We start from the raw sequence: 14,285 nt of genomic DNA, 5'->3' as shown, positions 1-14,285 counted from the left end.
CTGGGGTTGAAGTGTTCCGAGGTGGAAGATGAGTCGTTCTTCCTCCAGGAGTCGGGTGGTGAGAGAACGGCGATGGAGGAGGCCTAGGACCTACATGTCCTCAGCAGAGTGGAAAGGGGAATTGAAATGTTGGGCCATGGGGCAGAACAATTTAATGGCCATTATTTAAGTCAACAGAAATTATACTGATAAGAAGGATAAACCTGAGCAGTTGAATCACTATGTTCCAAAGTCAGCCACTTTGTCTCAATCACAACATACTGGTTTTTAAACTGAGACTTGGTACCACCTAAATGATTGAAGAGTGAAATTTACTGATTTTTTTTATCACACATATTCTTTTCAAACCTGACCACATACTACATATGGTCATTTTATTTTCACTTCTCCTTATTATGTTCAAGTATCTGTATATTGTGTACTCTGTTTTCGTTTTGTTCAACAGTTTATTGTATATCATTTTTCTTCGAAAACAACACATTGTAGTGTAAGCTTGTTCACTCAATGTCTCTTCCTGCCCCATCTAACATAATATTTCTCCTTTTTCTTTTAGTACAAGCAAGTGGAACAATATATGTCTTTCCACAAGCTTCCTGCTGAAATGCGACAGAAGATACATGACTATTATGAGCACCGCTACCAAGGCAAGATCTTCGATGAAGACAATATTCTAGAAGAATTGAATGATCCACTTAGGGAGGTAACATATTTTTCTCCACGTTGTCTCAATTTTATTAGCAATAATACTGCTAATTTATATTTTGAACAGTTGTGGTGAATTTAGATTGGAGGCTGACACACACATAAGAGAGTTTTGCATTTGCACTATTACTTCAAATGTCAAAAACTGTTCAAAAAATCAAATGCCGATCAGGCAATAATATTAATAAGTTCTGTTTTAATGCACAATCCCTGAGTGAAGGAAGAGATTGTTTCATATTAGATTGTGCACAGTTGATTATTTAACATTTGATTGAGAACAGAACACATTATTAAGTATGTGGCTATTGGTACTCAATCTCACTACTCATCATTTTCCAAGTCCTCAAAGACTTTAGGTCCTTTGAAGATTACCAATTAAAGGACATTCATCATTCAACAGAAAGAGTATTCAGAGAATGCAGTTGTCACATCAGCTCGACTGATCTGGGCTTTGTATGATTGAAAATTGCATGGACCTATCAATTCTCTTTTCACTTTGGCACAACAAAGATTTTTCAACTGTGTAACTATAAATAGAGCTAGGTTTGACCTAAGAGTATCGCCGACTACTTTACAATGGTGAAGCGTGTTCTTTCAACAATTTAAGAATGAATGTGGCTCACTCAACAGAATGTCTTCAAGCAACTTAAAGTCAAATTCCCAAACTGGCAGCCAGTGATACTCTACAAGCTTCAGTGACAGTAAATTCTTCCACCTCATTTCATTGGCCATCCTTCAATTCACCCAGAAACAATTCTTTGTCTTATACATTATGCTCACCTATTCTTGCATGAGAGCAAGTTAAGGTCACCAAATAACTGAACAAGTATGAAAAGAACTTTAAGAATGACTTTTCAGTATCTTGACTTGTAGTAACATATGGGGCTGAATCTTACAGGTTGGTTTTGGAGAGATTTTTGCCAAGAGGCCAAGCAAATTTTCTCACTATATCTGACCAAACATCCTTTATTAACAATCTACCCGAACCCCATGGTGTCCCTCTCATCGGATTCGATCTCCAGTTTACCACTTGCCATTCCCAAAACAATTCACAACTCAGCACATACTAACAAAAAGTCGGCACCTCTTGCACGAGCACCATCTTGAAAAAGAGGACTGGATATAATCAGTAGCTCCCCCTAACCCCACCCCAGTCCTGAAGAAAGGTTAATACCCGATGCATTGACTTCTCCACCTCCAGATGCTGCCCGGCTTGCTGTGTTCTTCCAGCCTCTTGTTTGTCTACCTAACCACAAAGCCATGTTGCTCACAGCATGTAGTCAGTGTGGCTGAGACTATTTTGAACATAGAATGCCATTCTTGCACAGTAGTCACTGTTTCACCACCAGGCCACACAGTTTACCTGTCCTTAGCTACATCCATCTAAACGCCTTCTCACCCATCATTGTCTCTGACCCTCACTGGAAATCTGCAGATTGTCAGTGTCCACTAGGAGAAGATCACAGGCACACAAACTATCAAATAAATCAAACCGTAAACATTTATTCACTGCCAGCAATAACAAACACAAAACAAATGAATAGAGGCTGCACTTTGCACCCACAATCCAAATGAAGTGCTACCCTTTATGATCAATGATTATTTTGCGTTCCATGATTGCCATCAGTGCCAAGCTGTGTCTAACTGGAGCGGAATGTCAGTCAGCTCCTCTCTGGCTTGGTATTTACCCGATGTAGCTGAACTTTGTCATGCACAAAAGAGAGGTTCATCCTTTCCAGTGTCTCGTCCTTCTGCCCTGAAAACTACTCCAGTTCCCCAGCCTCCTCAGCATTTATCACATCACTCCTTTGCCTGCTCTAGTTTTAACAGAACATCGCATGCCAGGAAGATGTGGTATACTCTTTCAAAATGATACTGGAGGACTGCTCCAAGACCTCTCTCAGCAGTGGGACTGCATCTCCAGCAGCATTATTGTGTGCTCCACCGTGGCCCTGATCATGGCACGGACATCAACTTGATGAAGGTGTTGCACTGGCTGAGAGTGTAACATATTACATCAAAAAGAGAGTTCCTGCCCTGCTCCAACCCCTTTCAATCCAAGACCAATTACAAATGTGAAACTCACCATTGAGTCAATCCAATCCATGGTCATATTTAAATTGCAATGTTCCTCTCATCTCCTAGCAGCTTTGGAAATTTCACAAGTGATGCGATGCTTTTGGCTAGCATTTGCGCCCCTCCCCTGACTTATGTCATTGTCCCTAAATTCTATATTGTTGAGATACCAATGGCCCGAATCACTTTGACCAGCTTCTGGACCCTCTGCATGCATTGTAAATGAGTGAAGAAATTATTGCAAGTAATGTGTAGATAGCGTTTGTAAACACATGCTTCAATGTCCGAGTGAACCTGAATTTTTGCCCATCAAAGTATCATTGACGTGACCCACCCTGGGAATTGTCCCAGCCATTTTCATGGCTAGACAACAATAAGTGGTGGCACAGAATGTAGCTTGTGGTGGACACTAGCAAATGTGGGCTCTGCCTGGTTGCCCAGAGCCACCTTGGAGTCTCCATGTCCCTATGACCAAATAACTGTCCTGACAGCTCAGTTCCACCGTACGTGCATGTGGAGACCAAGCACAATGAACCAAAGTCAGACAGTTCCACTGACCTTGAGAGGCCCAAGCTGATGTCTGACCATGGCTAAGCCCCTAGACTGTTTGCAAGCTGTGCCCATGACTGACAGTACCAAGGCCCTTTGACAGACAGAGCTGTCCCCTTAACTGGACTGTAGTCCCCTTAACTGGACTGTAGTCCCCTTAACTGGACTGTAGCCCCCAACCAGTTTTCAGCATGACTATTTGCTTGTACAAATAGTGCAATGTGTTTGTCGTGTGGACAGTTGTCAAAAGCTGTGGTTGTTAGAGAGTTGTCTCCCCGTGCCGTTCATAAATATAACTACCCTACCACCAGAGAGATCTCTACTGATAAACAGCCTGTTGTGTGTGTGCAAGACAGCACATCAATATGGCCCTGATAGCCTTTGGCTCTGACTGAAGTGCCAAAGCATTAATAGTTATGGCATGACAAGGCTTGCTTTTGGCACTAAGTGATTGAGCACTAAGAGAGCAAGTGAGCAATCCTGCAAATTAAACTGGTCTAATCTAGGTGTCTGGAGCTGTCTGTGGGAAGTGTCCTTGCAGTGACCTTTCAATATTAGTTGCCAGTGCACCCTATGATGAAAGTCTGTGATTCCTAAATGACATGCGAGTGGATTGGAGAGATGCCATGATGGCTGTGAGGGGGTCGACAGTGTTTGATACCAAAATCCTTGGTCAAAGGATGTGTACAGCTGATGCCCATGGATTGTACTGTAAGATGCTGTTTCATACTGAGCAACATGGAAGATCCAGTGGTGAACTGTAGTCTCCAGGTACCCATTCTGATTTTCATGTTGAGAACTCTTGACAAGTGCTTGTTCACCGTGTTTGGTAACATAGGAAACTGGAACAAATGAGGCTAGTTTTGGTGTTAACAAAGTGTTTAATAAATTCTCAACCCCCTAAATTGGCAACCCACCACTACCAAGCAAGAAACTCACCTCACTGTTCAGCAAAAGTCTAAAAGATTCATTGAGTTGCTTCTGATATCAAGCTAGGCCTCACGAGACCTGTCATCTGATTTTGTTCCAAAACTCGCCATCGCCCATTTTGTTCAGGCCCCTTAAGAGTCTGTCCAATGTATTTGATCAAAACTCACATATTATGCTTATTATTAAAACTAAAACCCATGAAGTGAAAAAGAAAGGTAGTAGCAGATTGGATATAAAATTGACTCAGCAGTAGACAATGGAAAATTATGGTGATTGACCACTTTTTGGACTGGAAGAAATAATACATTGATATTCCCCACAGTTTGGTACCAAGATAAGGACTGATGGTCAGCATGATGATGTGTGTGGAAAATAGTGTCTCACTAACTTGATTGAGTTGTTTGAAGAGGTGACAAAGAAGATTGATGGAGGCAGAGTGGTCAAGATTGCCTGAATGGACTTCAATAAAGTGTTTGATAATGTTCTGCATGGTGGACTGGTTAACAAGGTTAGTTTACATGGGATGCGGGGGAAGTTAGCATTGGATACAAAATTAGCTTGAAAGTAGAGGGTGGTGGTGAAAGGATGATTTTGGACTGGAGGCCTGTGACCAGTTGTGTGCCACAAGTATCAATGCTGGGTTGGCTGTTTTTCATAATTTTTATAAATGATTTAGATGTGAATATAGGAGGCAGGATTAGTAAGTTTGCAGGTGACACCAAAATAGGAGATGTAGTGTACAGTGAAGAAGATTACCTCAGAGTATAATGGGGCCTTGATCGGAACGGCCAATGGGCCGAGGAGTGGCAGATGCAGTTTAGTTTCGATAACTATGAGGCATTGAATTTTGGAAAGGCAAATCAGGCCAAGACTTAGACAATTAATGGTAAGGCCCTGGAGAGTGTTGTTGAACAGAGAGACTGAGGGGTGCAGATGCATGGTTGGTTAAAGTGGAGTCAAAGGTAGACAGGGCGTTGAAAATGGCATTTGACATGTTTGCCTTCGTTGGTCAGAACATTGAGTATAGGAGCTGGGATATCATGTTGCAGTTGTATAATACATCGTTGAGGCTGAATTTTAGAATACTGTGTACAATTCTGGTCACCCATTCTATAGGAGGGATGTTGTTAAACAGGAGAATGTGCAAAAAAGATTTATAAGAATGTTGCCAAGATTGGAAGATAGGAGTTAAATGGAGAGGCTTAATAGGCTAGGGCCTTTTTCCCTGGAGCAACAAACACTAAGAGGTGACCTCATAGAGGTTTATAAAATCATGAGGAGCACTGATAAGGTAAATAGCCAATGTCTTTTGGACATAGGTTTAAGGTGAGAGGAGAAATATTTAACAGGGACCTAAGGGGTAACCTTTTCATAAAGAGGATGGTGTGCATCTGAAACAAGCTGCCAGAAGAAGTGGTGGAACTGAGATTCAATTACCACATTTAAAAGGAATCTGGATGGGTACATGAATAAGAAGGGTTTAGAGGAATATATGCCAAATCCTGGCAAATGGGACTAAGTCAGATCAGGATGTCTGGTCAGCATGGATGAGTTGGACCAAAGGGTCTGTTTTCATGCTGTTCGGCTCTATGACTGTATAACACTATGATCATGCCTGATTTACATTAATGGTTTGGATTTTGAAATTTGCAGTTGACAAAATTGAGGAAGTGTCATTGATTGAAAGATTAGAATAAACTTGAAGAGCTCCTAGACATGTTAATGAAATAGATTGATAAAACTAAGTGGAGAAAAGTGAGTTGTTATGGTTTAAATAGGTGATGAGGAGATGCAATACAAGTTTAATCATACAGTTTTAGGGGGATGATGAGATCAGAAAGACTTGGGTTTAAGAAAAACAGAAATTGCTGGAAAAGTTCAACATCAGTGGAGAGAAATCAGAGTTAACATTTTGGGTCGAGTCACCTTCCTCAGATTTGGGGATAGTCATGTACAAATCATAAAAGATGAAAGAATAGGTTAAAGCAGTTATTAAAATAAATGGCATCTTGGGCAGTATGGTTAAAAATCTATAATACAAAGAAAAGTTTTCTAATCCTAAATAAAATATTGGCAGATCTCTTGTCTCCAGTTCATAAACCCATATTGTAGGGAGGATCTGAAGGCTTTGGTGGAGACACGTCAGCTAATGAAGGGCCACTGGACCCGAAACGTTAACTCTGCTTTCTCTCCACAGATGCTGCCAGAATAGCTGAGTTCCTTCAGCATTGTTTTTGATTCAGTTTTCCAGCATCAGCAGTCATTGGTTTTATTTTATTGCAAAAGATTTTTCTTAGTTGCAAGATTGATTTAACAATTGTTAAACGTTTGACATTTCTGTTTCAATTTGTTAACTATTTAAAATTATTAGCTTTTGATTTTCTTTGAGTATGAGGATTTTACTCTCTATCCCTGGTTGCCTTTGAAAAGCTGCTGAGCTGTCTTAATCCATCACTTGAGGATACTCCCAAAAATGCTGTTAAGTCAGAATCCTAAAACTGCCTACTTAATTATCATCACTATCGACAAGAATGTAACTGGGGCTTTCTGAAATGAGTAATTCTTATTACATAATAAATAGTGATTTTTTTTATTGAAGGAGCAGGTATTGCACAGAGATACAGGATTGCTTACATATGGAGAGCAATGGGATGTTACCCATTTCTGGAATCCAGTGTGAACATCATCTGCTCCCCAGATACTCAGCCTGAATCAAAGCAGAATGAAACTTGATCTGTTTACTCTTCTGAAGAGAGGGGTGGGCAACGTGACATCATTCAATATCCAGACTAACCTTGTAGACTGACATTGTGAAGTCAGCACACAGCAGGGCAGTATTTAGAGCTGCATTCCTGTGCTTGCTCAGTGGTGTCTTCAGACCTCCATACCCATTCCATAGTCTTCCATCCCACCATTTTGGGTTGAATCTCGAACTAGGTTACAGAGGTGTAAAGATAACATCCTCACCCTGTAATTTCAGTGGCAGTGCCAACTGCTCACCACCAACGCCCCCCCCAAAAAAACACACTCAGACACACTTTTTTAATGCCACATTGAATTACCATTTGGAGTTAAAAAATCTATTATTTAGTAGTTGTAATAAAAGCAGCAAATTGTAGGAATACATATCAGTTCAAAGATCCACTTTTGGCTTCTGGATTGCTGGGGCAATCCTTCCTTATTTGTTCAGTTTTTTGATACTACAGTATAAATCTTTAATTCTCAGTCAGATAGCTAAGCCAAGTCCTGAGTGGTGTCAATGGAGTTCTGTGTCCATGGATATCAAATCTAAGGAGGTGTTAATGAATCCTATTTGTCATAACCCAGCAGTTTTTAAGAGAGTAGCAGATAATATTCTCTTATTTCAATTGACTGCACTCGTATTTTTCAACATGATGATAAAGACGTAAAATAAAGATGTGCTTCAGATAGTGTCAAATATCAGTTCTCAATCAGAAATAATGTAGAACATCTTAAATTAATTATTTATTACAAATTGGTGAATTTTTATTGAATCATCTTGATCTGATATTTTTGTTTGAATTTTGCATTATTCTAGGCACAGCTGAAGTGACATTGTTCATGTAACACAGAACCTCTATTATAACAAAACATAAGTCCAAAGGAAGACATTTCAATTATATGCTGCTACAGTCAGCTGATCTTGGCAGGATAATGTGTCCACAATTTGAATGCATACCCTTCAATTTTCCAACCATATGCTTCAATAATACAAATTTGCAGGGATTGTAAAGTTTCAATATATACTCCTATTTTAGCGTGCATTGGAATTGTGAATTTGATGAATGACACATCAGCCATTATGAATTCAACTAGTCTGTGAATTCAACTGAGGATCCTGGGATTGTATTCATTGGAGTTTAGAAGATTAAGGGGAGATCTAATAGAAACTTATAAGATAATACATGGCTTGGAGTGGGTGGACGCTAGGAAATTGTTTCCGTTAGGCGAGGAGACTAGGACCCGTGGACACAGCCTTAGAATTAGAGGGGGTAAATTCAGAACAGAAATGTGGAGACATTTCTTCAGCCAGAGAGTGGTGGGCCTGTGGAATTCATTGCCGCAGAGTGCAGTGGAGGCTGGGACGCTAAATGTCTTCAAGGCAGAAATTGATAAATTCTTGTATGTCACAAGGAATTAAGGGCTACGGGGAGAATGCGGGTAAGTGGAGTTGAAATGTCCATCAGCCATGATTGAATGGCGGAGTGGACTCGATGGGCCGAATGGCCTTACTTCCGCTCCTATGTCTTATGGTCTTATGGTCTTATAGTCAATAATAATGACAGAGGCCTGGAATATTACATGAATTGCTAGTATTTTGGGGGAGTCTTTGAGGTATATAACAGAATAAAATAGGTTTTAAAGTGTACTCCATGAAATCTGCTGCCAAAAGCAGTCTTATACCTTGACAGAAATTGCAACTTTTTTTGTGACTTAATGTAAGTGTCAAGTGGGGTAGCAAACCTAAGGAGCCCATTTGTTCCAGCTCCAAATCTAATCTAAACTCATCCTACATTCTGAATGAGGATTGAGAAAAATGTTGGTTACATTTAGTTCTTTGCTAAAAATGTAGCCTGAGTGCATCACATCTTGAGGTGAGTTACATATTTTATGATAGCTAGTAAGCTAGCTATTTGGCACAGGGAAAATAGAGGGTAATGTGCAACTAAGAGCAGATAGTTGAGGAAGATGGTATAGAATCTGTGTGGATAGAATTGAGGAACTGCAAACGTAAAATAACCACAGTTGGAGCCATGTACAGGCCTCCAAACAGTAGTCAGGAGCTGGGGTGCAAGATATACCAGGACATAGAAAAGATGTGTAGGAAAGGGAAAGTTACAGTGGTTATGAAGGATTTCAAAATGCACGTAGATTGGGAAAAACCAGGTTGGCATGGATTGCAAAAAAAATAATTTGTGGAATGTCTACGAGATGGCTTTTTAGAGCTTTTGGTGGAGCCGACTAGGGAACAGGCAATACTGGATTTAGTATTGTACAATGAGACAGATTTGATAAGGGAGCTTAAGGGGAACAAACCCTTCAGAGGCAGTGATCATAATATGATTGAATTTACTCTACAATTTGAGAGGGAGAAGAAAAAATCAGAGGGTACGATGTCAGAGCTGAATAAAGGCAGGAGGGAGGATCTGGATAGAATTGACTGGGAATGGAGCCTAACAATAAAGACAATGGAACAGCAATGGCAGGGGTTTCTGGGAGTAATTCAGGAGACACAGCAGAGATTCATCCTGAGGGAAAAAGAAGCGTAGTACAGGGAGGATGTGGAAATCGTGGCTGTCTAGGGAAGTCAGGATTAGCACGAAAATGAAGGGCAGGAGGAAACCAGAGAATTAAGAAGCTTGCAAAGACCAACAGAGGGCAACAAAAATAGAAATAAGGAGGGAGAAGATTAAATATGAGGGTAAGCAAGCCAGTAATATAAAGGAAGACTGTAAGAGTTTCTTTTGATTGTATAAGGGGAAAACAAGAGCTGTTGGAAAATGACACTGGAAAAATAGTAGTGATGAACAAGGAATTGGCTGAGGAACTGAATAATTACTTCGCATCAGTCTTCACTGTGGAAGACATGAGTTATATCCCAAAAATCCAAGAGTGAGGGGGCAGAGCTGAGTATAGTGGCCATCATCAAGGAGAAGATGCTAGAAAAACTGAATGGCCTGAAGGTGGATAAATCACCTGGACCAGGTGGACTACATCCCAGAGTTCTGAGGGAGATAGCTGAAGACACAGTGTTAGTAGTGATCTTTTAGGAATCACTAGGATCAAGGATGGTCCCAAAGGACTGGAAAATCGCTAACTTCACACCCCTGTTTAAAAAGGGAGTAAGGCAAAAGATAGAAACTTACAGACCGATTAGTCATGGGTAAAATCCTGGAATCCATTGTGAAGGATGGGATTTATGAATACTTGAAGTGTATGGTAAAATAGGACAAAGTCAGCATGGTTTCATCAAGGGGAGGTCATGCCTAACAAATCTGCTAAAATTCTTTGAGGAAGTACCGAGCAGGTTAGACCAAGGAGAGCCAATGGATGTAATCTACCTGGACATCAAGGAGACCTTTGACATGTTGCCGCACAGGAGGCTACTGAGTAAGATAAGGGTCCATGGTGTCAGAGGCAAGGTGCTGGTATGAATAGAAGATTGACTGTCTTTCATAAGGCAGAGAGTGGGGATAAAAGGGTCCTTCTCGGGATGGCAGCCAGTGACAAGTGGTGTTCCGCAAGGCTCAGTGTTGGGAACACAACCTTTCACTTTATACATTAACGATCTAGATGAAGGAACTGAGGGTATTCTGGCTAAGTTTGCAGACAAGGCAAAGATAGGTAGAGGGAGAGATAGCATTGCGGAGATGGTAAGTTGTAGAAGAATTTGGAGAGGTTAGGAGAATGGGCAAAGAAGTGGCAGATGGAGTACAATGTGGGAAAGTATGAGGAAGCGGTAAGAAGAATAGATGGATGGACTATTTTCTAAATGGGGAGAAAATTCAGAAGTCTGAAGTACAAAGAGACTTGGGAGTGCTCTCAAGATAGACTTACAGGTTGAGTCAGTGGTTAGGAAGGCAAATGCAATGATGGTATTTATTTTGAGAGGACTTGAATGTAAAGCAGGGATGTACTTCAGCAGCTCTGTAAGGCTCTGGTCAGACTGCATTTGGAGTATTGTGTGCAGTTGGGTCCCATAACTCAGTAAAGATGTCTCACCCTGGAGCGTGTTCAGAGGAAGTTCACGAGAATGGTTCCAGGAATGAAAAGCTTAACATATCAGGAGTATTTGAGGACTCTGGGTTTATACTTGGAGTTTAGAAGGACGAGGTGAGATCTAATTGAAACATACAGAATACTGAATGGTCTGTACAGGGTAGATGTCGGGAAGATATTTCCGTGGTAGGAGAGACTAGGACCCGAGAGCACAGCCTTAGAGTAAAGGGAAACCTTTTAGAACAGAGATAAGGAGAAACTTCTTCAGCCAAACAGTGGTGAATCCATGGAATTAATTGCCACAGAAGGCTATGCAGTCCAGGTCATTGAGTTTATCTCATATTGTGCTCCATCTTCCACTTCTTTGCCCACTCTCCTAATCTGTTCAAATCTTTCTGCAGCCTCCCCATTTCCTCAAAGGCACCTGTCCCTCTACCTATCTTTGTATCATCTGCAAGCTGAGCCAGAATTTCCTCAGTTCTTTCATCTAGATCGTTAATGCATAAAGTGAAAAATTGTAGTCCCAACACAGAGCCTTGCAGAACTCCACTTCTCACCGGCTGCCAACCTGAGAAGGATCCTTTTATCCCCACTCTCCACTTTCTGCCAGACAGCCAAGCTTCTATCCATGCTAGCACCTTGCCTCTGACACCATGGGCCCTTATCTTACTCAGTAGTCTCCTGTGTGGCACCTTGTCAAAGGCCTTCTTGAAGTCCAGGTAGATGACATGCATTAGCTCTCCTTGGTCTAACTTGCTCGGTACTTCCTCAAAGAATTTTAGCAGATTTGTCAGGCATAACCTCCCTTTGATGAAACTTTGCTGACTTTGCCCTCTTTTACCACACACTGCCAATATTCAGAAATCTCATCCTTCACAATGGATTTCAGGATCTTACCCATGACCGAGGTTAGGATAATCGGTCTGTAAGTTTCCATCTTTGCCTTACTCCCTTTTTAAACAGGGGTGTCACGTTAGCGATTTTCCAGTCCTCTGGAATCCTCCCTGATTCTAAAGATTCACTACGAATGCCTCCACTATCCCTTCAGCTATCTCCCTTAGAACTCTGGGGTGTAGCCCATTTGGTCCGGGTGACGTATCCACCTTCAGGCCATTCAGATTTTCTAGCATCTTTTCCTTGGTGATAGCCACCATACTCAGCTCTGCCCCCTCACTCTCTTGAATCTTTGGGATATTACCTGTGTCTTTCACTGTGAAGACTGATGCAAAATAATTATTCGGTTCCTCAGCCATTTCCTTGTTCACCACTACTATCTCTCCAGCGTCAATTTCCAGTGGCCCAATATCCACTTTTGCCTCTTGTTTTCCTGTTATTTATCTAAAGAAACTCTTACAGTCTTCCTTTATATTATTGGCTAGCTTACCCTCATATTGAATCTTCTCCTTCATTATTTCATAGAACATAGAACATTACAGCGCAGTACAGGCCATTCGGCCCTCGATGTTGCACGACCTGTCATACCAATCTGAAGCCCATCTAACCTACACTATTCCAAGTACGTCCATATGCTTGTCCAATGACGACTTAAATGTACTTAAGGTTGGTGAATCTACTACCATTGCAGGCAAAGCATTCCATACCCTTACTACTCTTTGAGTAAAGAAACTACCTTTTCATATCTGCCCTAAATCTATCACCCCTCAATTTAAAGCTATGCCCCCTCATGCTCGCCGTCACCATACTTGGAAAAAAACTCTCCCTGTCCACCTTGTCTAACCCTCTGATTATCTTATATGTCTCTATTAAGTCACCTCTCAACCTTCTTCTCTCTAACTTCTTTCTTTCTTTGTTGCCCTCTGTTCGTCTTTGTAAGCTTCCCAATCCTCTAGTTCCCCACTGCCCTTTGCCACATTATATGTTTTCTCCTTTGCTTTTATGCTATCTCTGATTTCCCTCGTAAGCCATGGTTGCCTCATCCTCCCTGTACCATGCTTGTTTTTCCTCGGGATGAATCTCTGCTGTGTTTCCTGAATTACTCCCAGAAACTCCTGCTGTTCCACTGACTTTCCTGCTCGGCTCCTCTCCCAGTCAATTCTCCCAGCTCCTCCCTCATGCCTCTCTAGTTGCCTTTATTCAGCTGTAATACCATTACCTCTGATTCTATCTTCTCCCTCTCAAATTGCAGAATAAATTTAATCATATTATGATCTCTGCTTCTAAGGGTTCCTCTTACCTTAAGCTCCCTTATCAAGTCTGCCTCATTGCACAACACTAAATGCTGTACTGCCTGTTCCTTCATGAGCACCACCACAACCTGCTCCAAAAAAAATCCATCTCTCGACATTCCACAAATTCCTTTTCTTGCAATCCACCCCCAACATGATTTTCCTGCTCCATCTGGATATTGAAATCCCCGTGATCACTGCAACTTTCCCTTTCCTATACATCTTTTCTATCGCCTGGTGTATCTTGTGCCCCAGCTCCTGACTGTCATTTGGAGGCCTGTACGTAACTCTCTAACCATGGTTTTTTGTACCTTTTGCAGTTCCTCAATTCTACCCACACAGATTCTACCCATCTGACCATACACCTTTTCCTGCTATTGATTTAATTTTATTTCTTACTCATCAGGCAACATCACTTCCTCTGTCAACTGCCTATCTTTTTGATAGGATGCATATCCTTGAATATTCAGCTCCCAATCCTGATCCCCTTGTAGCCACGTCTCCATGATGCCCACTGCATCATACCTGCCAATTTCGATTTGCGCCACAAGCTCATATATTTTATTCGGTATATTGTGTGCATTTGAATATAACACCTTCAGTCCTGTATTAACAATCCCTCTTTTCATTGTCATTCATTTATGCAGTGTGCTTGAAGTTTGATTGCTAACCCTTTCCATACATTCTGTCCTATTTGTGTCTGTGCTGGAGATTTTCATAATCTCACCTGACTTCTGCACTCCTACCTCCTCCTTTAGTTCGGGTTTTCTAATTTCACCTGTCACTGAGCCCTCTCCCCCCATTTAGTTTCAAGCCCTGTCTACAACCCTAGTTATGCAATTTGCTCGGACTCTGGTTCCAGTACGGTTCAAATGACCACTGTCCAATCGGAACAGACCCCTTCTTCCCCGGTACTGGTGCCAATGTGCCATGAATTCAACCCCATTTCTCCACACCAATCTTTGAGCTACGTATTTACCAACTTAATCTTATTGACCCCGTGCCAATTAGCTCGTGGCTCAGGTAGTAATTAAGAGATGATTACCTTTTTGGTTCTGCTTTTTAATTTAGCTGCTAGCTGTTCATACTCTCAAAGCAGAA

General features: G+C 41.3%; 1 protein-coding gene across 6 annotated transcripts in view; it reads left to right on the top strand.

Moving 5' to 3' along the window:
* The window catches only part of LOC122549029 (potassium/sodium hyperpolarization-activated cyclic nucleotide-gated channel 1-like), a 278,409-nt gene that overhangs the window by 172,784 nt on the left and 91,340 nt on the right, over positions 1 to 14,285 (top strand). For all 6 annotated transcript variants that reach the window (XM_043688170.1, XM_043688180.1, XM_043688200.1 and 3 more), the window contains one exon: positions 554 to 700. In XM_043688170.1, coding sequence (XP_043544105.1) covers positions 554 to 700 — 147 coding nt within the window. The remainder of the gene's footprint in view (positions 1 to 553; positions 701 to 14,285) is intronic.

This window comes from Chiloscyllium plagiosum, chromosome 1 (genome assembly GCF_004010195.1).
Source record: "Chiloscyllium plagiosum isolate BGI_BamShark_2017 chromosome 1, ASM401019v2, whole genome shotgun sequence".
NCBI lineage: Eukaryota > Metazoa > Chordata > Chondrichthyes > Orectolobiformes > Hemiscylliidae > Chiloscyllium > Chiloscyllium plagiosum.
This window is presented reverse-complemented; position numbering and strand designations above follow the sequence as displayed.